The 27,409-nt window shown below is 57.1% G+C and overlaps 2 protein-coding genes across 4 annotated transcripts in view; both read right to left on the bottom strand.

Annotated features, from left to right (window-relative positions):
• Positions 1–14: 14 nt before the first annotated feature.
• On the bottom strand, positions 15–15,060 carry MFRP (membrane frizzled-related protein). Of its 3 annotated transcripts, XM_034754406.1 has the most exons (13): positions 10,989–15,060; positions 9,805–9,925; positions 9,110–9,250; positions 8,511–8,660; positions 7,822–8,056; positions 6,032–6,162; positions 5,483–5,608; positions 4,786–4,862; positions 3,537–3,685; positions 2,764–2,894; positions 1,727–1,861; positions 1,273–1,400; positions 15–1,039 (listed from the first exon to the last, which is right to left on the bottom strand). In XM_034754406.1, the coding sequence occupies exons 1-13, from the start codon at positions 11,133–11,135 to the stop codon at positions 815–817; spliced, it is 1,896 nt and encodes a 631-aa protein (XP_034610297.1). In that variant the 5' UTR covers positions 11,136–15,060; the 3' UTR covers positions 15–814. The 3 variants fall into 3 exon arrangements, with proteins under 3 accessions (XP_034610297.1, XP_034610295.1, XP_034610296.1); XM_034754404.1 differs by having other exon boundaries at positions 9,805–15,060; XM_034754405.1 differs by lacking the exon at positions 8,511–8,660 and having other exon boundaries at positions 9,805–15,060.
• Positions 15,061–15,150: 90 nt separating this feature from the next.
• The window catches only part of USP2 (ubiquitin specific peptidase 2), a gene marked incomplete in the record, with an annotated part of 62,408 nt that continues 50,149 nt past the window's right edge, over positions 15,151–27,409 (bottom strand). The window contains 9 exon segments of the mRNA XM_034754407.1: positions 15,151–16,923; positions 19,406–19,526; positions 20,495–20,602; positions 20,864–20,942; positions 21,355–21,435; positions 21,525–21,628; positions 21,904–21,968; positions 22,875–22,985; positions 23,073–23,184. Coding sequence (XP_034610298.1) covers positions 16,836–16,923; positions 19,406–19,526; positions 20,495–20,602; positions 20,864–20,942; positions 21,355–21,435; positions 21,525–21,628; positions 21,904–21,968; positions 22,875–22,985; positions 23,073–23,184 — 869 coding nt within the window.

The raw sequence follows: 27,409 nt of genomic DNA, 5'->3' as shown, positions 1-27,409 counted from the left end.
TCAGATGGGGAAACTGAGTCATAGAAGGATTTATTTTTTTCTTTTCCCCCAGTCATGCAGGGAGTCTATTGCAGAGCTGAGAACTGACCTCGGCTCTCCTGAGTCCCATGCCCAATCCAAAAGCAGCCTTTCCCCCTTCGACAGCGCTGGGCCTTGCCGTGTGCCGAGCACGAGGCGGGCGATGGGCAATGGCCGCTCAGCCAGGCCCAGGTGTGTGCTCTGCTGGGACTGGGGACATTAGGACAAAGAGGGCTGCCCCTGGGCTCCTTATGTCAGAGGTGCAGGTACCATTCTTGGGTCAGCTGGGAGGGAGCTGTCACCTTGCTGCAGGAAGTAGACTGGGGTGGGGGGAGTAGAGAGTCGCCTCCCCCTCTGCTCGGACGGGGTGTATCGGAGGATGTGGTGGGTGAGAAGAAGGCACGAGCCGGCTGACGCTTTAGCCCCACTGCAGGACTGGGGAGGTGGGGCCAGGCGTTGCCGAAGTGCAGTGGCTATGCAGTGTGGGGACCCCAACAGCCAGTCAGTCGCCTTCCAGGCACTTAGGGCCACCCCTGGTGGCTCCCTTAGGGGACTGTTATGGGGGATACCAAGAGGAGTTATAGGGCAGCAGGCTCCCAGACTCAGGGTGGGTGGTTTCTTCTCCAGCACCTTTATTTGGGGCTCCTGGCCCTGTGTCCTGAGGTCCCTGAAGGGAAACGCATAGGAAGGGGAGGGCATAGCTGAGAGAAGGATTCGAGTCCCCACCCGCCCCAAAGTCAGCAGGTTGCGGGGAGAGCCAGCCGCACCCCTCTGCTTGTCAGGCCTCACCACCCCTTCACGGCTTGAAGCACTCCACAGGGTCGTTGGAGTCGGGGAGGACGTTGCAGTTGATGGGCCAGAGGATGCTGAGGAGGCTGAGGGCCTGCTGGCAGCGCTGCTCCGCCGTCAGGCACACGGAGCGGCAGGGCTGCAGGACGCCCCCGTCCGGCGTGCACTTGGGCACGAAGAGGCTGCAGATCAGCAGGCGCAGGTGCTGGTAGCAGGAGAGCTCCATCAGGGTCTGCGGGGAGAGAGGGAGGCAGTGAGCACCACAAGGCCTGGGGCACCGATGTTGGGGGCTGGCTTCCCCATTTGTGGATGCATTTCCCCTGGATACCCTATGCCCCCTCCTTCCACCCAAAGCCAATTCTCCACCCAGCCTGCTCGCTTCCCATTGGGTTTCCTTCCCACCCAGCTGACAAATCCCGAGCTGGGCAGCGCAGTCTCCCCCGCGGCCCCCTGGGCTGGGCTCACCTTGTAGTCTTGGAGCATGGTGGCCGCCCCCTGCTGGTCTGGGATGGTCAGCCAGATGTTGGGGAAGGAGGTGGTGTTGTAGCTGAGGCCCAAGCACATCTCCACTTGGATCTGCTGGCAGGAGGACTCTGCAGGGGGGAGGGCAGGTGATACAGGTGGCAGCTGTATCTGAGCTGGGGGGATGCACTGCCACTGGCCAGGCCTTGCAAAGAACATTTGCAGAGCCCATGGGCTCCAAAATCTGGATCCCAGCCCGGCAGGTGCCTCAGAGTTGGTGTACTGTCACGTCGGTGTGTATGGACAGATGTTCACTGGGTGCAGGGCTGAGACCTACCAAACTCATTCCACTTGTGACCTGAACCGCCTGAGGGAAACTGGTGGATTGAGTCTTCCCACCCCATAAGCCAAGTGTTGGTCATTGCAGGAGCTGGGTTGAGCTAGGGGTTTCACTCACCAAAGGAGGGGGGTGAGACACTCGTGCAGTTGAATTCATCGCTCCCATCCGGGCAGTCGTGCCAGCCATCACACACCGACTCCCGTGCCTGACATTCCCCGTTGCTGCAGGAGAACTCCGAGGAGCTGCATGTTTCTTGGCGGATGAGCGAGAAAGATGTTGGAATGAGCAGGTACTTGGCTGAGTACAGCGATGGGGCCTACATGCGATGGGCTGCGGCGTAACTATAGTCGCCGTGGTGACCCTGCACTTGCAGAGCCAACCGGGGACACACGAGCAGTCAGCGACTGTAATTACAATGGGAAGCAGTGCCCAACTCCAGTGTAACCATGGTCACTGGATCACAGACCCAACTGGACAGCGCTATCATATGGTGACTATAGCGAGTGTTCACGTGCCAGGATAGCTACTGTGGTATCAATTCACCACTTCCCATACAGACAAGCCTGTACAACAGCACTGCTTCACTGGAGAAATGCACCGAGGAGGAGCAAAGGTCCCCTGGGAAGTACCTTGGAAAGAGGAAGCGGGGGAAAGGCAGACCTGGAGGGTGGTGGAGTGGACTCTCCTGATGGTCACTGCTAAGATTTCTGGGCCCTGCTGCTTTCTGTTTACCCCAGTTATTCCCCGGGGGTGGGGTTAGGGAGGCGATCCCATTGTTCTCCCCTGGTAACTGCAATCAGCTACTTACTGGGCAGCAACAGGGAAATGACAGGGTGTCAGGCCATTCCCTTGGTAAACACCCCAAGGCTGTTCCCCCTCCTAGAGCAAAACTACCCTGTGATCAGCCTAGCTGAAAAGGTCTCTGGCCCCTTCCCCCGACAATCCCACAGCTGGGGAGGCAGAGCAATGGGCGAGAGCGTTGGATGCCCAGCTCCGTGCCAGCGATGAACCCACTGCTGAGCAGCATCCTGGTAGAGAGTGCACATGGGTCTGCTCGGCACCGGGACATGCCGCTCAGAGACGGGTGACCCTGCCACCCAGTTGGAGAAAGAGCCAGGCAGCAGGGAGGGTGCGTTTCAGACCCAGGGACCTACTTTCCGTGGCGTTCCGGGCACGGTAGGTGGCAAAGAACCCGTCCTCCGCCACGCCCTCATCTGCCATGAACAGGACGGTCATGACGTGTCGTGAGGAGGTCAGGACGGGCGGCAGTTGGGAGCCACAGAACCTGCCGGGAGAAGAAATGTGATGGGAGTGAGGGGGCTGAGGAGTGGGGAAGAAAGGCCGGGGGGGGGGGGGGGGGGAGTGGAAGAGGGAGCGAGATGGAGAAAAAGGGGCGAGTGAGACAGAGAGGGAAAAGAAGAGAGGAGCAGAGATGGGGATGAGGATGGATGGTGTGTGGGAAGTTGTGGCCATGCCAAATGCCGCTGGAGACTTTTGCTCCCTCCCCGTGCAGCCCATCTTCTTGCTGTGTGCAGAATATTGGCTAGTACCATGGGAGGGCATTGTTGCCTCGTGGATAGAGCACTGGATTGGCACTTAGGAGCCCTGAGTGCCTTTTCCCAGCTGTGCCACCAGCCTGCCTTGGGCAAGTCACTTCCTTGCTGTGTGAAATGGAGAGGGTAAGACCGACCTGCTTCGTACAGCGCCTGGAGATGTATGGCTGATGAGAAGCAGTTAGTGCTGGGTCTGGGAGGGGCAGGACCTGGGTCTCTCCAGTGCTGAGGAGGAGGGCATTCAGTCGGGTAGGAGAGAGGTGCCCCCCGCCCCCCAGGAGGTGGCTCTGCAAGGCAGCCCTGCTCAGGCAGTTCTGCCCCCCCCCATTCCCTCAATATCCTGCGGCGGACCGCTGAGCTGCGGGCGCCTGTACCTGCCCAGGAGGCTGGGGGCGTCCGTGCCTGCACTGTCGTGCACCTCCACAAAGTCGAAGGTGCAGTCCTCCTGCGACTCCAGGCTGAAGTTGTGGAATTGCAGATCGATCACATGGCCCACGGGCACGGCGATCTGCCAGAGACAGAGCTGGAAGAGACCCATGCCAGTGAGCCTTCCCCTGTCTAGATGGGGAACTGCCAGCCGGGCACAGACCGGGTGGGATGGCGTGGGAATTATTTCATGATATTTTGTATGAAGCGTGTGTGCGTGCCTCAGTTTCCCCTATGTGGTGTATGGTTAAGTAGGTGGTGGGAAAAGGTTGTTTCCTCTTTGTAGAGACCCCGAGATCTGGGAATGTCTGACGCCTCGCTGCCTTGAGTCCCAGAAGACAACAGCCACTCCAACTGGATGGACATTGGGCACCTAGCAACTAACGACATGGATGCCAGCAGGGTGTGACCAGCAGGGGAACAAGGACAAAGGATGCAAGCGGGGCCGGGTGGGGTTGCTAAATGGAGGGCTGCTGGAAGTGGCGGAGACGTTCCTGGACTGGGATTAAAGAGGGGTCGGAGGGCTCTGGGCCGGACGCAGATGCTCTATGCTGTAACTTTCTGTTCCCTGTGTTAACCAAGACTGTCTACGCTGTGTTCCAGACATCTAATAAACCTGTTGCTGTTACAGTTCTGGTTGAGTCACTGCAGTACAAGGAAGGCGGGAGCGGGGAATGCATGGATCCCTTTGGGTGCACACGTCTCCCGCAGGCGGACTCGCTGCAGGGAGCTCACGGCGGGAAGCAGGGGTGCTGAAGGCTCTGAGGTTCAGTCCCTGGAGACGGGGAAGCCAAGGGGCTCCCCTAGTGAAAGAGTGTGACCCTAAGGGGGCTGGCACACTGAAGCGCTCCTCCCAGGGACTGTTCCAGAGCCACACGAGAGCACCGGACCTGATCCGTGACACCCTGCTCACCTCTGGATGGGGGAGCTGCCAGGGTGATCCAGACTGGGGCATTTCTGGCTCTCCCTGGTGTTCCAGACACAATGGGGGGCCCCATCCCTCTGGGGCTTGGACAGCACAGGGCCAATCTGACCCACTCCACCTCCCCCACCCTCCCTAGCCCTGGTTCTCCTTTGGCGCCAACAGCTGCATGGTGGAGGTTGACCCTTGTCCTCTTGTGCCAGCTGGGCCACATGACACCCCTCCCCGTAGCCTCCACTGCTTAGCACTCTTGCTGCCCCAAGCTCCTCCCTCACCTGCTGATGTGGGTACGGCTGCGGGTGGCTGGGGGTGGAGAACTGCCCCTCCAAGCTGGTCAATGACCCACCGCATTCTGGAACGAGAGAGACACCATGGGGCTGGATCTCTGCTCTTACCCGGCTGTGACTGGTGCATGCTGGTTGTTCTGCCTCCAGCCCTGTGACCCATGGGCTCTCCCCATTCCCCCCCCCCCCCGTTGTTTGACTCAGTCCTGGCTCCTCGCACCTTGCAGCACCCGGGCAAGAACATTTGAGCCTGTCCCAGCTGAGGGATTTGCTCGGGCCCCACGTAGTCTGTTAGAAATCCCCCCACCCCACTCAGCCCCCAACGCATGGACTTTTCCTCCCATGGCTCTGCCCATGCCCCTCAGTCCTGACCCACAACATCCCCTGTTTTTCCAGTCCTGGACCCCACCCACTTCTGCCAATGCCCCTCAACCATTACAGGCACCATCCCCCTGCTGTCCCAGGCCTGGGCTCCCACACTTCACCAGTGCCCTGTAAGCCTGTCCCGCCTGCCAGCTCTGCCAATGTCCCTGAGTCCTGACCCCCAACACCCCATTGCAACTCCAGTACAGGGCCCCATCCAGCTCTGCTGCTGCCCCTCACTCTGCCCTGCTAGCCCAGGCCTGGCCCCCCACGGCCCAGCCCCTGCGTGGCCGAGCCGTGTCGGAGGCCACCCGGCTGCCGGTACCTTTGTGTCTCGAGCTGCAGTTGGCTTCGTCGCTCTTGTCTGTGCAGTCGTGGAAGCCATCACAGACAAGGCCCAGGCGGAGGCAGAGCCCCTGGTCGCAGAAAAACTCGTCCCAGGCACAGCTCTCTAGGACAGACAGATGGACGAGGAAGAGGCATGGCTGCTGAAAGCAGGAACCCGTGGCTGGGCGAGGGCCTATGAACCTGGCAATGCCCCTTTGTCAGCAGCTCCCTGTTCAGGGCCAGGGCCCTATCTACTGTGGGTTCACAGTTCTGAAGGCCAGAAGGGACTGCTCTGATCAGCTGTATAACAGAGCCCCCCTGCCCCCTCAAGGCTGAGGCCCTATTCAAAGTGGGACCCCTCTCCGCCCCAGCCCCTGTGCCCATCTGCACCCCATTTTGTGCAAACCGAGTAAGAGACTTGGTGACCCGCACTTGAAGCTGCCCACAGGTGCCCAGGGCTTGGGGGTGGTCCTGCATCAGAGGGCCCCTGCTGCCCTGGGAGGGTGAAGCCCCGGGGGGTAGGGTGGTTGTGTGGAGCTGCACTCACTGTCACTGGGCAGGATGGCGCGGTAGTGGGCGGTGAAGCCCAGGGCACCCACACTGTTGTCCGAGACGAAGGTGACGCGCAGCCGGTTGGAGTTGGTGTTGATTGTCGGGGGCGCCACGTCCCCACAAAATCTGCAGAGAGCAGCAAGTGTGTGCAACCGGTGCCCCCTGCCCCAGAGACCATGGCAAGTGGGGCGGGGAGCAGAAGCAGGCACCTTCCCATTAACCCCTTGGGCCCACGTGGCTGGGACGGCCTGGATCCCGTGGTGTGGGGGAGGCTGGATCTGCCAGGGTGCCCTCGGGGCAGCAGCAGAGCACAGGACAGCCCCGCTGGGCTCCCTCCACTCCGTTCCTGCTGCACTGCGCTAGGGGGTGAGACCCGCAGGCCCAGGGCAGGGGGCGCTTTCGGATTCATGGGCATGTCAGTGCTGGCTGGAGGCAGGAAGGGTGGATAAGCTTCTCTCTCCCAGCTCTGTCAGTGCCCCTCAATCCTGACCCAGAACCCCCTGTCATACCAGCCCTGGGACGCCCTGTCCCCGGCCTCCCAGCTCTGCCAGTGCCCCTCAATCCTGACCCAGAACCCCCTGCCATACCACCCATGGGACACCCTGTACCCCCCAGCTCTGCCAGTGCCCCTCAATACTGACCCACAGCCCCCTGCCATGCCAGCTCTGGGACATCCTGTGCTGCCCCCCAGCTCTGCCAGTACCCCTCAGTCCTGACCCATAGACCCATGCCATACCAGCCCTGGGTCACCCTGTCCCCCCACAGCTCTGCCAGTGCCCCTCAATCCTGACCCACAGCCTCCTGCACTGGCTCCTGTGATGGCATGTACAAAGTCCGCACTGGATATGAAGGGGTTAAGCTCTGGGCCTAGGTGGAGGCACCTGCAAAGCCTGCCCAGCTGGAGGGAAGGTATAAAAGGGAGACAGAGGGGCTGGGGCAGATCCCTGGGCTGGAAAAATACTATCCATATAGCCCTGACCAAGACCGCAAAGCAGAGACTGGAGAGACCCAGCGAGCAGGTCAGAAACTTTGTGGTTCTTTAACTTCCTCTGGGGACAGGGACTGTGGGTAGGAAGTGACCTGGGGGGTGGCTACTTAGCACCCCAAGGTGCAGAGCCTGGCTGCCCACCATTGGGCCCTGTATGGGAGCCTGGGGGAAAGGGTGGGCCTGGGGTCCCCCACCCACTCCAAAAGATGGCACCCACAGGAGCCCTCTCCTTGGGGGAGAATCCAACTGGGGGAGCCCCTGACTGGCCAAGGGCCCAGAGCCCAAGTCCCCGAAACCAAGGGGAAAGCCCTGAAATCTCTGGGTGCTGGAAGACTTCTCTGTGACTGGTGTCTCTTTGGGGACCCCCTGGAAGGAGTGGCTTGGCTTGTATGACCCGGGGGGGGTGAACCACAGAAAAGGGGCTGCCCCCCCCCCCCCCCCAAGACAAAATTGTAACTGACCAAGGGATGTTGGGGAGGGAGACAACCTGCTGCAGCCCTACTTGAGTGCCAGGCAGCCCTGGTGGTGAGTGTGTCTCTTTTCTCCCACTCGCCCCCCGCTCTACCAACACACCTCCCCCTGGACCTTCTGCAGGCCTAGCTAGACCTGGGCCTGGCCTGAGCAGAGGTGGCTGCTTGCTTTGGCAAGCTGCCCACCCTGGCAGATGGGAATCCAGGGCCCTCTGCAATTGGCAAACCCGTGGCCCAAAGTCTGAGGATCTGGTGGCTGATCTGAGCCTGGATGGGTGGGGATAGTGGGGGTCTGTGATTCACCCAGCCTGGCAGTGGGGTCCCTACCTGGATGTCCCTCCCCAAGGGGAGCCGCTGGCCACCCCCAGCTCCTCGTACAGCTCCACCCGGTCAAAGAGGCACCACCTCGTGCCTTCCAGGCTGAGCGACTCAATCTTCAGCTGGATGGCCAGCCCGTCCTCCACCTGGATGCGCCAGATGCACAGGGTGTTGGGTGGGTAGGGGGCAGGGTACCTGGGGGAGCTGAGGGAGCCCTCGGGGCCCTGCAGGGTCCCCCCACAGGCTGCACAGGGAGACAAGACACATTGGAGAGGGAAGGTTCAGTAGGTTGAGTTAAGAAGGGGTTCTCTTCCCATATCACCCAGGAGGGGGGAAAGCTGTGGGGTGGGAGGGCCCTCTCTGTGCCCCCAGCCCAGGGGTGGGGGGAAGCTGTGGGAGGTGGGTGGGGCTCCTCTCTGTGCCCCTAGCCCTGGGGCTCAATGCTTACGCTGGTCAGGGATGGGGGATCCCTTCTGCTCCTAGCTGCCCTCCCCACTGCTCCGCCTTACTGGGATTAACATGGGGCTAGTCAGGAAGGTGAGGAGGGGGGCTGTGAATGTGGCTCCCTGTGCTCCCCCCCCCATACAATGGGGTCTCTGTTTGGGGTCTGATGCCCTCCTACACTCAGTAGGGTTGGGGGTAGATCTCTGGGTCCCCTGGCCTGGGGAGAGGCTCTGTGCTTGGCCCCAGGTACTCACAGGGCTCTGGTGTAGTGGTTGGGGGTGGCTCTCTTGGTGGCTCGGTGGCCATGGGCTCGGCTGTGCCAGCAGGTGACGTGGTGGTGGTGTCGTTGTGGTGGGCAGATGCGGTCGCAGAGGAAGGGCCGGCCGGGCGTGAAGACTGCAGCTCTGCTTCCACAGGGAGAGCCAGGAGTGGGGGTCAGGTAGTGGAATGGGGGTGTCTGGGCAGGGAGCTGAGAGACTCATGCGGGGATCAGATGCTTGGGGTGGGGAGGGAGTCCCAGGCTGCAGCTGTCCCCTCTGTTTGGCACCCCAGATCTCGCCAACCCACACATCCACGTGGGGGGGCTCGGAGCTAGGTGTTTGGGGGCTGGGGGGCATCTATTCCCACCACCCCAACCTCAGTGGATTTCAGGCTGTCAGTGATTCCAGCTGGAGGGCGGACCGGGTGGGGCCAGGGTCTTGATGGGGTAGCAGGCGCTAACCCTTACTCCAGCCCCCCGTGTGTGCTCCCAGCCCCACGCACTGCCCAGAACCCTGGCGCTTTGCTGGTGTGTAAGGCTGGAGCTGGGTCGTGCTGCCCCCCACGCCCCAGCTGCCCCTGCCCAGGTACTCACGGGAGATGATGATCCCCAGCAGCAAGGCGAGGAGCAGCAAGAGCAAGGCGCTCATCAGTGCTACGCACAGCCAGGAGAAGGTGCAGTCGGGCCTGTGTTTCCTGCCCGCCCTGCTCCAGAGCGGCTGGCCTGCGGGGGGAGCTGGGTGCACAGCAAGGGGTCACTGGTGAGCATGGCTGCGGGGAGCCCTCCTCCTTCCCAGAGCCCTGCGGGAGAGGTCTGTGGGGCACCCAGCCCTGCCAGTGCTCAGGGCAGGGGGACAGGACTGGAAGAACTGGGGAAGGGACCCTGTGGGGTACGCATGGCTCTGGGTATGAGCACAGGACCCCTGCAGCTAAGGGAGCAATGCTTCCCTCCCTGCAGTGTCTTGGGATACCCAATACCCAGTGGGCGCTGTGCTGGGTGGGACCTGTAGGTCACTGCTCACCCTCTGGTGCTTGTGGGTTTACAAAGTGCAGCTGGAGGGCACAGGACCAGCTCCTTGGGGTACAGAGAGTACAGGGTGCCCCAGCTTGAAGGCATTGGTGTGATGGTGGCGGCCCCCTGCCGGTCAGTACTGTACGCATGACTCCCTTGGGGAGGACCCCAAGGTCTGCTGGGCCCATCTCCCCTGAGCAGAGGGGGCTCCCCTGCCTCTCCTCCCTGCTCCCCTCAGGGGCTGCCCACTGGTGCTAGGGCCTCCAGGGGGCTGGTACCGAGGCCATCCCAGGGGGATCCAGCGCTGGTCCCGTTCTCCCCCTCTGTCTGGTGTGGGGTGGGGAGCGCGCAGCCAGCCCCCTCGCTCTCGGGCTCGAAGATGGGATTGCAAAACTCCGTCTGCAAGACACAGAGCAGGTGGCCAAGGGGCTGGTGTGCCCGTGGTGGGGCACATGGGACAGAAGTGCAGTATGGGGCTGCAGGGAGGTGAACAGTGCTTTGTGGTGGCTGTGGGGGGAAACATGGGGCATGCTGGGAGTCCGTGCCCTGCTGGGGTGTGCGTGAGGGGGCCAGCCCTGGGTGCTGGGAACAGGCGCACATGGCAGGAGGGGTCAGTGCTGGGGAGCTGAAACAGGAGGCATGGTGGGAGGGGGATGTGATGGGGTGTCCCCCCCCCCCCACACACACAAGGCAAAGCATGTTAAATTAGTTCAATTAACCTCATGGGCTGCCCTAGGAGGAGAGCCAGGGCTCAGTAAAGCTGAGTGGAAGATGACTTTCAGGTGGGGTGGTCTAAAGGGATGAAGCTGAGAGCAGAAGGGGCTGCTGGGGAAGCAGTTGCTTCCTGGGGGAGGGAGTTTGGGTAGTAAATCAGGGGTGGGGAGTGCATAGGAAGGAGTCCAGGGCAATAGTGCTGGGGCCTCAGAGCAAGCAGACAGTGGCTGCTGGGCATAGCGCTCCAGGGCTGGAACCTGGGGTAGTGGGCAGGCCTGGCTCCCTTCCCTGCTGCTGGGAAAGTGGGACAGGGCCTGGCTGTGGTGCAGAAGGACTGTCTGGAATGGCACTGGGACACTGGATCCAGGAGGGGCGGACAGTACAGTGACCTGGCTGAGTCCCAGAGGAAGCAGCAGGAGCCCTGGAGAGCAAGGTGGGATGCAGCGGGAGCAGCTGTCGGATGGGGGGAGCGTCAGACCTGAAAGGAGAGACCCCAAGCAGGTGCCTCAATGGTGAGTGGATCCCATGATGGGGGTCAGTGCCAGGGCTTGGGGGAGGGGACTAAGGGTGCCTGGTATTGAGGGTGAGCTGGGGGGAACACATGGCACTGAGGGGTCCAGGCTTGGGAGATGACTGCCAGGCCCCAGGGGCAGGATGTGGCACCAGCAGCGGGAGCTCTGGGCCAGGCGGGTTCACTGCCAAGACCCCATGTAGCTCCCTCCCCAGTGGCACCTGCCGCTGCCTGTACCTTACTCTGTTCCAGCCTGTCGGGGCACAGCGTGATTTCAGTGAAGTCCTTCATCGCTGGGGGTGATTCCTGGCAGGATCTGGCTAGAATTGCTCCCCCGATGCATTCCCTGCCCTCTGGATCTGCTGGGCCCTGGCCCCCTCCCATGGCCCCTCTGCCATGGGCATGGCCGCTCCTAATCACTGCGACAGCGCAAAGCCGCTTCCAAGGGCCGTGACTGGGGTTTGATCCTTCACCAGGAACATCCACAGCCCTGGGCGTCTAACCAAGGAAACTCAGCTCTGGGTGAGCTCAGTCCGCCTGCTGCGGGGTCTGTAAATGGCCAGGCTGGCGGCTCTGGCTGGTACCAAACTTTGGAAGCCAAGGAATAGCTGTCCTGGGCTCCAGGGGGAGGGGGCTGGGAAAGCAGCTTGGGAGTGAGAATTTTAAAAGCATTAAAAAACCAGCCCAAGCATCAACCCCTCCTCCCCCTTAATCCAACTCAGCTGAGGATGCTGAGGTCAAGTCCCCTGGCATGGCAAACAGGCGTCTTAAAGGGACAGCACTGTTGAGCTGCCTCGGTTGGACTGGTGCTCCCCAGGATCTGAGGACCCTAGTGGCTCATGCAGCCAGATCTGGGGTGCACAGAGGGGTCCCCCATGAAGTGGGTGAGATGACCTGCCTTGCTTCCCCTGCACTGTGTAGTGGTGCTGAGGGTTGGTAAGCAGCTGTCGTGTTCCACCCCAGAAGTGGCTACATTGTGGTATTAGTGGTGGTGGTGGAAAGCACCCCTGTATTCACACCTTACATGCCATTGCACAAAATAAGTCGTGTGAGGGATCATTTGAAAACTAATAACTTCATGTAAAGTTATGAAATCCCCCTGTACAATGGGACATGTTCAAAATGCCACAGCCCCGCCTAGGCAAAGGTGTTAGTGGTCTGTCCTGAAGAAGGGAATGTGTTTACTTGTGTGCAAATTGAGGGCAGCAGGGTCCTCAAAACAGCAGGGGGAGGAGATGGCAGGAAACAGAAGAATTTCCCCTTCTTTTTGGCTGAACTGTAAGGAGCGTGAGGCCTCTTTGCCCACCAGACTCCATGTTGCCTTCCTCACAGCTTGCAGAAACTTTGCTTTGAGGGGTAACCGTCAGCAGGACCCACTCCTAAGGTTCCCTGGACTATAAAAGGGCAGAGAACCCCAAGCGATCTCTTTTGCCTAAGAAGACCAAGGCACCTGCACCTTTGTCTCTGGAAGGGAGCCTGACCCAGGAAAGGGACAGTCCCCATCTTGCTGGAAGGCTGGGGGTGAGACCATCTCAAACCAAGTTTTGAACCAAAACTTGCTAGACGGTTAGACTTGCAGATGTGTGTTCACTCGTTTTTGCTTGTAGCTAATTTCACCTCTTACACTCGAATTCACTTAATCCTACGTCTTTGTTTTGTGGTTAATCAAAAACAATCCAGTGCTGTTTGTAAACCAAACTGTTTGTTTAATGCCACTTAAAGCAACAAACTGAATGTTGACTCTTTACAGGGGCAATAAACATGAAGATCCGAACTGTCCAGGAGAGGGCTGGGCAGGGCAGAACACACGTCTTTGGGGGAAGCTGGGACTGGGAGTGTGGTGGGGTCATCCTGAGAGTAGTAACCAAGGCGGCTGAAAGCCGGTGTTGCTGGACCAGGTTGCAGCTATGAACGGGCACTTGTGGTGTGACTAGGAGTCTGGCTGGGAGTGGCAGATTGGGAGCTAAAGCAGCAAAGCTGTGAGGCACTGAGGGTTACAGGGCAAGTGGTGATCCAACCCCTCACTGGTCTGGACTGCACCCCAGAATGGGACAGTAAGGTAGGCTTATGTAGTACCTTCCTTAGGAGCATCTCCGAGCCCCTATCTTACATTGCTCTATGAAGCCTCTGCCATCCTTGAGATGTAGAGAGCAGTGTCTATGGAGTTTTCTGTCATTTTATTTAGCCAATGTGTGCCTCAGTTTCCCCTTTATTTTGCATGGTTACTGGGGTTGGGGGAGACTGTTGTCTCAGGGCAGGCTAAGAGACATAAGCATGGTTGATGTCTAGCTGTCAGAACCTGAATGGGCCCTTAAAGGACTGGTGGAGGCTGACCCCCTGTCGATGGAGAATCTGAGAGGACAATGGCAAACCCCGTCACCAGGACATGGACACCTAACAACCAATGCCCCAGAGGGAGATGGATTTCCCCACATCTCTGCAGGGAAGCTGAGCAGAATCCCCCAGCTCGAGAACCAAGGACTGGGAAGGTGTGAAGGAGGGGGAATAAAAGTCTGCTGGAAGGCATCTGGGTGCTCACCAGGGATCTAAGGAAAGAGATGACTGTGCTTGGAAAAGGGGCTTCACTGCAGCTTGGCTGGGGTCTGGGCTAACCTGAAGGACCTTGGAGACTGCCAACCTAAGGACTTGCTGTGCTGTGTTCCAGTTGACTAATAAACCTACTGTTTTGACAATGCTACTTGAGTCCTTGCAAAGGCGGGGTGTGGGGTCTCCAAGTCTATCCAGGAACATCTCCCAATTGGACTTGCTGAACAGGGCTCCCGCTGTGAAGTAGGAGTGCTGGTGCCCCAGAGATTCAGTTGGAGGATGCTCTGCAGGAAAAGTGAGACCCCTTGGGGGTCTGTCCCCTGAAGGGTTCTCCCTAGAGACTGTTCCAAAGCAGGGGGTGGAGCACAGATCCCGTGGAGCTGTCAGTAGGTCAGTGCCTATTATCCCTGCCTTGCAGAGGGGAAACTGATGCACATAAGGAAGTCTTAGCCCCTGTAAGAACCAAGATAGAGGGTTTTTTTTGTTGCCCCCCTCCCCCCCCCGATGCTGCAGTTAGGAGCAGAACTCTCCTAGGAAACCAATGGCTCCAAAGGCACTTTTGAAAATGGGACATTGGCTCCCAAGTCACTTGTGTACTTCTGAAAATGATTTTCCTAGTGGCCATCACAGGGGCATCTGTGCACCTGCTTTGCCCAAGGTAATGCAGCCAGTTGGTGGCCAAGCCAGGAGTAGAACCCAGCAGTCTCAGATCCTAGCCCTCCTTGGTTGCACTGGCATTAGTCGGTGGGAATTCAAGTCGGCCTCTTTTTATACTTGTCAATGATGGGTGCTGCCTGGAACCCAGCTGCAGGGTCAAGTGGACCTGGGGCCTTCTCCCATGGTCTTGAGTCCCTCCCAAGACATGATCCTGGCCCTCAAGCTGCTTGTTTGCTCCCCTGGACAGAGGCCCCCTTAGGGGCTCATGTGTGGTGCACCCATGAGATCCCCAGCAATGGCCCCACCTGTAGCCTGTCTCTTTCTCCCTCCAGGGGTGAGGGAAGCTCTGTGTCCAGGCCTCGGCCTGTCCCCTGCACCTGCTTGCTGTGGTGGCAGTTCCTGTCTATAAAGCTACCATAGCCCCTGAACTAAGGGCATTACTGATGCCACCAGTGTCCCATGGGCCTGCATGGAGGGGGACTGGAGCTGGGTGTGGGGTGAGCTAATTCCCCTGGCTGTGTTTACAGTTGGCTGGGTTGGGTGCAGCGTTTCCCTAGTGCCTGGCGCCAGGGCCCAGCCAGTCACATTCCTGCAGCCCCTCAAGGCGAAGCTGTTTCTCAGTTACTAAGCAGTGGAGAAAAGGCTCATTGTTCAGGAGCTTTGGGGAGAGCTGAGCTGAAGGGGGAGTGTCCAGTACTTAGGGCTCCCAAGCCTGGGGCGTGTTAATGGGTGGTGAGGGGGAGGGGGGCCACAGCGAAGGGCTTTGCCATGGGCCTGGCTCTCTGCTTCTCTAGCCAGCCCTGGGTCTCTTCTGCAGTGGCCAGGGGTGTCCTAGCTCCCATTCTGTTTCATGCTGCCCAAGCAGGGCCCAGGGGGGCTGCAGGAGAAACTTGCTGCCTGCATTAGGCCCAGCTTGGTGTAGGCCCCACTGTCCTGCTCCGGTAGGCAGTGGGAGTCTTATAAGCCTTCTGGGCAGCCAAGAGCTGTGCCTCTGCCCAGAGCATGGCTCTATGTAGCCCCCTGCGAGCAGTGAGTAGCCAGCGGTGGCAGGAGCCCCCTAGCTGGCTGGGCGAACCTGCCCCTGCAGCAGGTTTCCTGAGCTCATGCCTTGGAGCTGCAGCGTTAGTGTGGGAGGAAGGCGGCCTGTCCCGCAGCGTTAGTCTGGGGCGCACACAGCAAGGCAAAGCGCTGGGGGTGGTGGTCAAGCTCAAATTTATTTCTGTACAAGTGGCCCTTGTACTCGACTCTTCTGCTCCCCCCGCATCTTGCTTACACAGTAAACAAGCAATAACCAAACCAGCAACACTGCTCTGCTCAGCCTCCCCCAGCTGCAGGCTGGGCTGCTCCCCTAGCCACAGAGCCTGATCCGTCCCCTGCAGCTGGTGCTCCCAGCCCCAGCCATGTTGAAAGGGGCACTGGCTGAGCAGCTGGGAAATGTCCCTTTCAATCTTACTGTCAGTCCTCTTAGAGCTGTTCCTGGGGCAGGGGGCAAGGGGGGGGGGGTGAGGGGAGCAGGGCCTCTGCAAAGAGGCTGGGATACCCCTGTAGTGCTGTGCCAAGAACAGGCAAGTGGCACCACTCAATGTGCCAGTGGGGGTATCTCCGAGCGGGCCTGGGGTCTGGTGGGGATTTCCCCACCTGCAGCCAGATGCTCTGAATGTGGCTGGGAGGAAGAGAATAAATTAGAGAAAAGATTAAAAAGGCTATTGAGATTCCCGGGCCAGTCCAGGGCAAGGCCGGTGAGACTGGCTTCATGCCTCTCTGGGAGGGAGAGGCTGCTGCTCACCATCCCCAGGTGCTCACAGGCCCCACAAAAAAGCTGGTTCCCAGAAAGCTGCAGGCCCCTATGGCATAGGCTGGGCATGCCACAGAGGATTATGGGAACATTAGTTCAGCTCATATGCCCCTCCCTGCTCCCAAAACAATTTAAGGCACGGTTGTATAGCAGGCCGGTAAACCCACCCAAAGCGAGTCTCTTCCCCCATCCCCACTGCTCCTAGCAAGGAGGGCCCCTAGGAAACCGGCATGGGCACTGTGGACTGAGAAAAGTCAATTACAAATGAACTCAAGAATGTCCCCCAAAGCGCTGAGAGGTAGAACAGTCACTCTGGGACCTGTCCTGGGCTGTGTGTGCACCGCCGGGCGTCATCCATGCAAACCCGGTCATAGCCTGGCCAGGGAGTTTCAAATCAATAATTCGCTGCCACGACTGCTCCACAGGCAGAGCCACCAGTCAAGCTGCCACGGGCTATTGGAGAAGGGCGGTGGGCTATTAGTCTGGTTCGGAGGAGCAGGCCCTGGCAGCAGGGTGGGGCCGAGCCGGAGAGCAGGTGCGGTGTTTCCATAGTGCAATTCCAGGCGGGGTTCCCCAGCAGCAGGCTCCAAATGGTGTGATTGCACCAGGACAAGATGGAGGCACTCCTGGGTCCCCAAACCCCACTCGTCTCTGCCCCAGGGTGGGGAGGGGGTGGTTGCTTGGAGTTAACGGGACAGGCAGGCTCCTGCGCCCCATGGCATTTATTACACACCAAAGAAAAGAGCAAAACAAGCTAAGAATCCAACCCCTGCCCCTAACAACAGGAAGCGTCCGAGCTGTCCAGCCCCCTCTGTGCCAGCATCCTCTCCACTGTCTGTGCCGTCGATTGGCCTTGGGCTCTGCTTGTCTTCAGCCTCAGCCACAATGGACCCCCGGGCAGGAGAAACCTATCTCCCGGCCAGGGCGCCGGCCCCGTTTTAGGGGTGGTTTCTCTTGCGTCTTGTGTTGTTTTTAAAAAAAGAACTGATTAATAGAAATCCCCACCACAGTCATGGCTGTCCTGGGTCTCCCCGTCTCGGCGTGGCTGTGCCAGACTCCTGGGGGGCCGAGCGGGGGGGCAGGAGCTACATGCGGGAAGACGGGCTGGCCAGCTCGTAGAAGAGCAGGTAGGCGTCGCTGCTGCGCACGTGGCTGGAGGACATCGGGGTGACGCTGCAGGGAGAGAGCGACGGTCACAGCACAGGAAGGGAAGTGTGGACACAGGAGCCGGGGGGGTGTAGAGGAGGAGCCCCCCTAACACCCCACATCCACAGATCTCCCCCCGCTACACCCAGCGCCTGTGCAGCTCCCAGTCACCTCAATCCACAGATCTCCCCACACAACACCCAGAGCCGGTGCAGCCCCCAATCACCCCACATCCACAGATCTCCCCCCACAACACTCAGAGCCTGTGCAGCCCCCAGTCACCCCACATCTACAGCTCTCCACCAAAACCCATTCCTGATGCAGCCCCCAGTCACCCCACTGTGATGTTGCACTCCATATGATTTTATGCTAATGAGTGTGAATATAATGTAACTGGAATATGCTTCATGGAAAAGGTCTCTTGTAAGGTATCATTACAAAGCTTATAATCTACTGAGTGTGTTCATCCTATTTGTATGAATGTATCATTCTTGTATCTGAAACTAGGATTATAAAAATATAACGATGAGGTCCTATTGTAGTTATGCAAAGTGTGGGCCATTAATGGTGGTTTAGAATCTTGATGGCTGCCATCAACTAGGACAATTGACTGTAGATGGCTCTGTTTACTTGCAAGGCTTCCTGTGAGTCAGGCCAGGAAGAATGGAGGCTGGGGTCTCATGGGACATGTGACCATGTCACCTGGTACTGGAATCCATCTTAAACCTGGTGCTTTTCCATTTAGAAGGAGGGATGGGGACCCAGAGAGACAAAAAATTCCCCCCTTGTGCCAAAGCTATATAAGGGGGTGGAACCAAAACAAAGGGGGCTGCAATCATGAGAAATCCCCTAGTTAGGGGAAAGGATTGGTCTGTGAAAGAAGCTTATTGGAACATCTCTGAGGGTGAGGTTTCATCTCTAATCAGTTTCTTACTGTATTAGGCTTAGACTTGCATGTTTTGCTTTATTTTGCTTGGTAACTTACTTTATTGTCTGTTATTACTTGGAACCACTTAAATCCTACCTGTTACACTTAATAAAATCACTTTTGTTTATTAATGAACCCAGAGTAAGCCATTAATTCCTGGGGGAGCAAACAGCTGTGCATACCTCTCTATCAGTGTTATAGAGGGTGGACAATTTATGAGTTTACCCTGTATAAGCTTTATACAGAGTAAAACGGATTTATCTGGGGTTTGGATCCCATTGGGAACTGGGATCTGGGTGCTAGAGACAGGAGCACTTTGTAAGCTGTTTTCAGTTAAGTCTGCAGCTTTTGGGGGATGTGGTTCAGACCTGGGTCTGTGTTTGCAGCAGGCAAGCGTGTCTGGCTCAACAAGACAATATACTGAAGTCCTAAGCTGCCAGGGAAAACAGACTCAGAGGTAGTCTCAGCACATCAGGTGGCAGTCCCAAGGGGGTCTCTGTGACCAAACCCATCACAGTGGTGTAGTCGAGTAGCATCTGTGCATAGATGATTGCTTTGAAATGCTGGTAGTGATTTTAAGTGAGGTTTAAGTGTGCTGGCTGGAGAACAGACCAAGTGGTTACCTGTTTGTTATTTTCCGTTTGCTTATTTCGGGCAAGGGAAAAAGGGACAGAAAAGTAAGCAAAATAAGTAAGAGTGAAAATCAGAAGAAGCTAGAACTGCACGAGTTGCAAATTGCCCAGAAAGGCTAAACGCTGGGCGCTGGGAAAACAGGCTCAGAGGTAGTCTCAGCACATCAGGTGGCAGTTCCATGGGGGTCCCTGTGACCGAATCCATGACACCCAAATCTACAGATCTTCCCCCACAGCACTCATTGTCCATGCAGCCCCTAGTCACCCTACATCCACATAGCTACCCCCACAACTCTCCTAGCCTGTGCAGCCCCCAGTCACCCCACATCGACAGAGCTACCTCCACAACTCTCCTAGTCTACGTAGCCCCGAATCACCCCACATCTATAGAGCTACCCCCACAACACCCACAGCCCGTGCAGTCCCCAGTCACCCCACCCAACAGAAGTACCCCACAACACCCAGAGCCTGTGCATCCCCCAGTCACCTCACATCTACAGAGCTACCCCCACAACACCCACAGCCCGTGCAGTCCCCAGTCACCCCACACTACAGAGGTACCCCCACAACACCCAGAGCCTCTGCAGCCCCCGTCATCCCACATCTATAGAGATACCCCCACAACCCCCCTAGCCCATACAGTCCCCAGTCACCCCACATCTACAGAGCTACCCCCACAACACCCATTGCCCATGCAGCCCTCAGTCACCCCACATCTATAGAGCTACCCGCACAACTCTCCTAGCCTGTGTAGTAGCCCCCAGTCACCCCACATCTACAGAGCTCCCCCCAGAACACCCATTGACCGTACAGCCCCCAGGCACCTCAATCCACAGAGCTGTCCCCCACATCAGCCCACAATACCCATCCACCTCCCCACACGCCCATACAGACCCCATGCCACATGGGCAGTGAGATGGGTGCCTGGGATGCCAAGTGCTAGCCTTACCGGGAGTCGTTGAAAGTGTGCCACTCGCCAGACACGGGGTTCTTGCAGTAGGCTGTGTAGTGCCCCCCCATGGTGGTCCCCGAGTGATTGGAGACGGCATACAGGTTGTAAACGGCATGGTCTGCAGGGGTGGGGCACAGCAAATCCAGCAATTAGCGAGGGCAGGGTCCAGTGCACCCATCTGGACCCCTGCTGCTGGAATCCCTGCTGGGCGGGTAATGGGCCCTTGGGATCCCACTAGCAAGGTAGAAAGAGCAAGACCCCAAGGACTGAGCAGGAGACTGGGAGGGAGCCAGGACTCCTGGGTTCTATTCTCAGCTTGGGGAAGGAGTGCGGTCTTGAGTGAGCAGGTGATTGGGGGGCCAGGACTCCGCAGTTCCATTCTTAATTCTGCCATTGGCTTAGTATGTGGCTTTGTGTGTGACACTACCTTGCCCTGTGCCTCAGTTTCCCCACCTGAAATACAAGGCTAATGATACGGACCTGTCCCTAGGGGGCTGGGGAATTCATCCATCACTGCCTGGTTCCCTCAAAGGTGTGGGGTAGAGGGGTGCAGCAAGGCACAGAGCATGCTGTGCAGCCTCTGCTGGGGCAAGACACAGTCCTGGGGGGACAGAACGTACCCACGCCCTGTCTGTGGGATGAGTGCACGGGCAACCAAGGACATGCAGCTAGTGGGGGCAGCTCCCTTGGGGTGGCTGATCAGCCGCCAAGCTCCCTGTGCCAGAGCCTGATTCGAGGTGGCTGCAGCACGGGGAAGGGTGCAGGCTGAAGAGGGGAGCCTGGACAGAGGAGAGGTGGCTATGGGGAAGTCTGCTTTGCTGGCAGGCTGCAACCCGTTTTCTTGACCTTGGTAAGTGAAGAATAAATCCATGCAGGGGGGAAGGGTCACGGCCGGGTGTGTGTCTGATCAAGGGACAGGCACGGCAGTGTGGCACACTGGTTAGCAACAGGGGTGCTCTGTGACACGCCTCTGATGGCCAGCGGGATGCTGTGAGGGACGCTGCCCCACCCCTGTCCTGTCAGTTACGGGCATGTTGTCTCCCTGTGCCAGCGCACCCAGCCCCCGCCTTGACCCAGGGCACTCACTGCAGCTCTGTGCGGCAAACTCCCGCAGGTCCAGGTCCTTCAGCTGGAAGCTGATGAAGGTGGTGAGCTTGCTGGTTCGTATCCTGGCCTCGGAGAAGCGCTTCAGATCTGGGGGGCGGAGTCAAGGAAAGGGGGCTGGGCCAGGTCAGATGGATGGGCGGAGATGAGCACAGAGCCCTTTGCCCTTTTGGGGATGGGTCCCGGGCTCCCGCTGGTATGTCCCACTCAGCAGAAGCTGGATCTGCTAGTGCCTGGGGGTGGGGGGGTTACTCCCACCCATAGCCCTTTGCCCCAAGACCCCCCCCTGCCCCATGCTGCCCAGGTGCTAGAATCTCTGCTGCAGGGAGCTCCGGGGAGCCTGATGGATACGAAGCACCAGGATCTTTGGGAACCTCTGGATGCTGAACTTCTTTGTACACCTCGTCCTGGTTTTGCAGCGGCAGCACGTCTGGGGGAGACAAACCAGGGTTAGAGGGGGATCCTGATAGCGTCACCGGGGGGCTGAACCCAGGAGCCCTGGGCCGGGCCCGAGGGTGCCACCCGCAGGGGAACTTCAGCAAATAGGCCCACCCTCTAGCAGAAATGGGGCCCAGCTCAAGCAGGTCCAAGCCTGTCCCTGAGCCAAGATGGGCGTCCACCTTAAGGGCAGGCGGCCTCGTTCCCATGGGGCTGGGATGCGGGACAACTGCTACAGCAAAACTGTGATGTGGGCAAATGGCCCAGAGCCATAGCGTGACGATCTCTGTACCACATCTCCTGGTCTCTAAACAGCAGTCTGCCTGACCATCCGTCCAGCCCTCCCTCCATCCCTGCCCATCCCTCCCTGCCTCCCACTGATTGCCCACACATCCCTCCCTCACCGGCTTCTCGTCTCCATCCAGCACGTCCTCCTTGGTGAAGAGACGCATGCAGTCCAACAGGGTCACCTCGCTGTAGCTCTTCTGCGGAGAGCAAAAGAGCAGGGGTCAGAGCACGCCCAGGCCGGTGGGGTGGGGGGAAGCTGAGCAGCAGGTGGGGGCGCGGGCGTTACCTTGGCGATGGGCAGGGACAGATCCCAGAAGGGGTCAAAGGCCGTGGAGCAGTAGCCGCACTCGCTGCAGGTCAGGGAACTCTTCAGCTGCCCGACGAAGAGATCTGGGGAGGGGTGGGGACGAGAGGGGGTGAGAGACGCCCAAGGCGCTGCATGGCCCAGCCCTCGCCCGGCAGGGCTCTGCCCATCACAGCAATGGTGTCTTCTACCGATCTATCCATTTGTGTGCTGGATGTATGGGATCTCCTGGACCCAGCTCTCTGAGTTGGCTGCCTGCCCTCCAATTCCCCCACCCGCCTCCACTTCAGTCCCTGGGCCTTGCTACCCTTCCATCCATTCCTGCCCCCACGTCCTCCCCTCCCCGTACCCAGGCACTCACCCCCGATCCGGCTATCCTCCCTCTCCTGGTATTTCCGCCACATCTGCCTCCCTTTTTCATCATCGCTGCAGGGGACAGAGAAGAGACAGAGCGCGTGAGAGACGCCCGCCAGGGCCAGCGTCCCGCCAAGCCCTGAGCTGCTTTGCAGTCTGCAGGCAGAAGCGTGCCGATTAGGAGGGAGCTGCAGGGAGCATGCTCTGACCCGTTTACGGTCGCTGGTGCAGGACTGATACTTCTCTGGTCTGAATTCCACTACCGCGCCAGTGGGCCATGCCGAGGGCCTTCGGGCTTTGCATTTAGTCTACTTGAATTCCAACACCATTGGAGCACTTGATGGCTCGCGAGTTGAGTGAGTTAAGAGACCAGACCGTAACCCCATGTGTCAAGCCTGGGGACTCCATACAGTTGGGATCTGTGGAGTGCTAATTCCAGGGCTAGCAACGCTAAACCCCAGAGACATCACAGCAGGCAGCGTGCAGAACGCTGGTCTGTTACAGGGCTGCCGGCTGCTGACTCACCCAAGCTTAGAATGCATGGGAAGAAGGGATCCCCTCACATTAGCAGGGCTTTCTTTTTCTTTTTTGGGGGGGGAGGGGACACGACAGTTACCCCCCCAAGTTTGGGATCTGCTGGTGATTTTCCTTCCCTGGGGCTCATTTATTAGGCCCCAATCTCCCCTCCGTACCCGCAACCCCCATCTCCCCCAGACCCCATCACATTTGGGTTCTTGTGTCCTGGGCGTTTGCTGCCAATTTGGTGCAGCCTCCGCCAATCTGAACTTGCTCAGAATCCCCCCAACGAGAGAGCTGGCCAAGGCAGGCGCCCCGGGATGGAACATCCCTGGGAACCCTTCCAGGGTTCCAGGCTGGGCTTGAGCCAGCCGGCAGGGAGCGGTGCCCCCTGGCGATGATGGATGGGTGCTGCTCTGCAGGGGCAGTTCCATAGGGCACCGCGCGAGAGGCACCACTTACGGCAGGTGGTCCAGGTTGTCCTGGTTAGATCTGGGCCTCACTAGCACCCGGTTCACCTCGCTGTGCAGCCCATCGAGGAGGAAGCGCAGGAATTCCTGAGCATCCTGCTGGCTGGAGTGGACAAGGGAAGGGTGAGAAACCGCTCCCTGGGCAACACAAGCCGTCCCTACCCCCGCCCCGTCTCGCCTAGAGCCTTACTTGTAGCCGACAAAGCGGGGCGCGTATCTCTGGATCTGGGTCTTGAATTCCGAGGGGCTCACCGCTTCGTTGGGGGACGAGGTCCAGAGCAGCTGGATCAGCTTGGCGAACTCTGCCGAGAGAGAGCAGGAACGAGGGTTACCCGGGGCTCGCCGCTCTCTCGGGCCCAATCCCCAGGCCCCTGGGGGCATGTTCAGAACCGTAGCCCCATCTACTGGCGGCTCTCCTCCGATTGGGGACTGTGCAGTGTCTTACTCCGCCAATCTGCTCCCAGCGCATATTCCTGGCCACAGCTGCTAAGCAGAGGAGCAGCGGGAAGGCTGGTCTGCTCTGCCTGTGAGCCTCCACCTCCACCTCGGGTATCGGCGGCAGAGCTGGCAAACCCTGGAGGAGGCGTCGTCAGCCAGTCAGATTTAAAAAGGGGTCTTATGAAGGAGTTAGGGTAGCCCATCAGTTAGAAACATTTTGTTGCCACATGTTAGGCACGCATCTGGTGGTCATCAGCAGGGTGTTTGTAGCTGCTGGGAGTGGTGCAGTTATTCTATAGCACGTCATGTTGAAATGTTAACGGCCGTCCAACCTGAAAAAATCATAAAAGCACCAAAGAGGCCACAACTCGGAGAAACACAGTCTATTTTTTACCAAAATTGGCAGAAAGCTTTTACATGAAATTGCCTATGAACTATGTACTCAAAATAGTGCTGTTGTGGAAAGTTTGGGGAATATTTAGCCCCTGGTGATATATTCTATGCATTTTCCTGTACTTGTCTTCCTTGGGTTAAAGCAGAAGTCTGTAGTCGCACAACAGTATGAGTTTGTTTGTACCATGTAATACATCAACAGATCTGTCATTATTTGTAGAATGGACTGAATGGAGGAGTTTTTCTGTCTGCTATTTTATATTTTATGAATATTGGCTACTGTGCAATGATTCCTGCACCGGCAACTGATGTTAATACAACGTACACCAGGATGAAATATTTTCAGGATAAGTTCCACTCTCTGGGCCAAGACTGGACTTATGTCGTGCATGACGAAGCAATCTACTGTAAAGCACAGTTGATTAAATGGAGGAATCAAACCGAATTTGACAGTGACCCCTTTGAGATGGGAGGCGTGCATCGTACAGTGAATTTCCTGGGTGACATAGGCAGTGTGATACAGGAAAGTGGGTTTGAAGACCTCCTTGTGGAAGCCAAGTACTACTGGACTGCACATTTTAAGTTATTTGCAGTGGTGTGTTTTTCCCAGGATATCTGAGAGACAGGGCAGATGAGGTAATATCTTTTATTATTGGACCATGGTAAAAGAAACAAGCTTTCGAACACCAAGAAAATTCTGTTCAATCAAAGGTATTACTTCACCCACCTTGTCTCTGCACCTTTTAAGGCAGCTGTAACATCTATGACAAGGCCGATGTGTGGAATGCAGCCTCAGCAAGGATCTCTACAAAGAAGCAACCACAAAGGGCCTGGCTACAGATGAAACTGCTGTCCAAGATCTTATAAAACTTGTGACCGAAAGTATGACGAAACCTTTACGCACTGAACCTGGAACAAGCCCAGACCATAGGCAGCCACTTGTGAACATTCCAATGTCTACTGTGGCGCCACCTGAAATTGCAGAAAGTTTGTATGATCACAGAGAATGGCACACAAGAAATGAAGCCGTTTGTAACCAGGAGGCTGCAAAGGAGTGAGGGAGACGTCTTTGATCCCATAAAAAGTCACAATCTCAAATCATTTGGTAATCTCAACAAAACAACTGATCCGAAGAAGAAGCAGACAGCACAAGCAATAACTACCGATGGTCAGATATTCAGCAAGCTGACAGTTATTGTCCAGTCCAGAGATGTTACTATCCAGAGTTTGATGACTGGTACCTGTCCCATTTCCCTTCTTCAATTTGGATGGTTCTCTAAGAAAGACCCAAAAGAGCGACAGCAAGAGCTGGAGAAAAATCTGTCAGTGGGTGAGCTACTTTAGCTATGGTTGATCTCATGATGCTTCTGCAGATGGTATGCACTGATACTGCCAAGGGCAAAACTTTTGGGGAGCTGTCTGATCAGCTGCTGAACATTATCCGTGCACTAAAATGTCAGTACTCTGCTGTTGTTGCTAACAGTTGTGCAAATGAAAAATCAGTCAAATCTGGTGAGAGAGCCCACTGGGGAACTGACCAAAGGCAAGAAGTTTGGAACCCCACTGTGTTAACCCCATTCCCAAAGCAACACTTGGAGATGATATCGAATTCAAAGAATAAATCTAACATTGCAAACTTTCTCCACAGTGACTGGATCATGAAGTGTGAATAGAGATAGTCGCTTGGTCGTGAAGTATACCTTGCTGGTGGCTTTCACGACATCGCACGAGCATTGACAGGCAACCATCCTGCAATGACAGACCTCGGGGTAGATCACGAGGAAGCAGATTCATGCATGTTCTTGCATGTTGCTCAAGCAAAGCAAACACTCGGAGTAAACAGAGTGCTAACGTGGAGCTTGAACTCAGACGGTGCATCTGTGTGTCCAAGAGATAGAATTCATCTACCCCAAGAATAGAGCAATTTCAAAACTGGTGTTGGCCCACAGAAGAGATTCATTCCCATGCGCAGAGAGGCTTTGGAGCTGGGAATGGACACGTGTCTTATGTTGCCAAACATTCATGCTGTCAGTGGATGTGACTCTACTTCACCTTTCAGTGGCATGGGAAAAAGAGCTGGCTGACGACAGCAGCTGAGCTGGAGAGAGAAGAGAAATCAAAGAGGTCTTTTGTCCCCTTTAAGGTTCCACAGTATTTCATCTGCCGTTGATGGGCCTTCTCTGTTGGGCAGGACATAACACCTTCTGCACACCAGCATTTCACACTACCTCATGTCTTTCTCCTCTTTGGTGATTTACAGTTACCGCGGATTGCAATGCAAACACTTAAATATTACCTTGTACCAGGGCGTGCGGCTATTATAAACGAGATTAATGCATGCAGCAATTTACAAACATTTTATAAAATCTAAACACATTCTTACACTTCTAATGCCTGTTTTAACAATATTAACACACAGGTGAATCAGATGGGTTCCAGCCAGGTATTTGTCAGTGTTCAGGTGAGTCCTAGGGACCTTGGCATAAGCTGGCACCTGGTCTCACAGTGTCTATTCTGCATTGCCTACCCAGATCTCAGGGCTTGCGGCATTCACAAAGCATGCCCATTCTCACCTCCGTTGGTCTTAGTGATGTCTGTTGTATGAATGCCAGAGCATGCCCACTGTCAGCAATCCCTCTTCTCAGGACTACAGGCCCATGGCATGCCTGTTCTCAGCTCCCTTACAGCCACAGTGCTGTCTGCCTGTAATATGGACCAAGTATACCCTGTCTCAGCTCCCCTCTGTCTCAGCACTGTGGACCAGACCCACAAAGGGGTATAGATGTAGCAATCTCACCGTTGCCCTGGCTTCTATATGCCCAGAAAATCATTCAAACAACAATGGGATTCCCAGTGCCTGAGATAGGTGCTTGGCCTCTGTCTTGGAGGAAGGGGCAGAGACAGGTACCAAAGAATGGGATACATAAAAACAATAAGGACAGGCACAGAACTGCCTAAGCTAGCCACTGGGAGATGCTGAGAAGAGAGGTGGTGCTAAGCCCTGACCCTTTTAGGCAGTTTGGGACCTAGATACACTTGCAATCCGTAGCCAGGAACCCCTCCTGGAGTAAGGTGACTTAGGTGCATGAACCATTTTGAGTGAGATTGATATGTACCTACCTAAGACCCCAGAAAACAAACATGATCAGAGGGAGAAGGAGGCACAGGCCTTCTGTGTAGCATTTAGTACAATGAGAATCCTCATTGGGCTGTGGGAGACCCTGCTGCAAACCCCCCCTGTGCCTGTGCTAAGAAGAGATTTGGACAGGTGGCAAATGCAGCCCTGGTGGGTGTTTCCTGGGCTTTGGGTACTGTGCTGGGGGGGTGGCTGCCCTCTTGCTGGAGGAAGCTGTTCCACTTTAATTAAATGGTATTTGGGCCTCACACTGGCACAGTACCCGCCATAGGCTGATGGTCATGCTATGTGCCTGGGGTGCCAGAAATGTGGGTTTGAATCTCACCTGGGGCATGTCCCCTGACCTTTCCCTAATGGTGAGGGAATGGCCTGCTTCCTTCTTGCCTGTTGAAGCTGTTCCACTTTAGTTAAATGTGCTCTGGGCCAGCTGCACAGCAACCCTCACTCTCTTGTCCAGTGGTTAGGATACTCGCCTGGGTTGTGGGAGATCCTGGTTCAAATCCCCCAGCTGCTTGTTCGGCAGGGATTTGCACAGGGATTTCCTGCCTCCTAGGCGACCG

The sequence above is a fragment of the Trachemys scripta genome, chromosome 21 (genome assembly GCF_013100865.1).
Source record: "Trachemys scripta elegans isolate TJP31775 chromosome 21, CAS_Tse_1.0, whole genome shotgun sequence".
NCBI lineage: Eukaryota > Metazoa > Chordata > Testudines > Emydidae > Trachemys > Trachemys scripta.
Note: the sequence above shows the minus strand (reverse complement) of the source record. Positions and strands in the feature narration are given on the sequence as shown.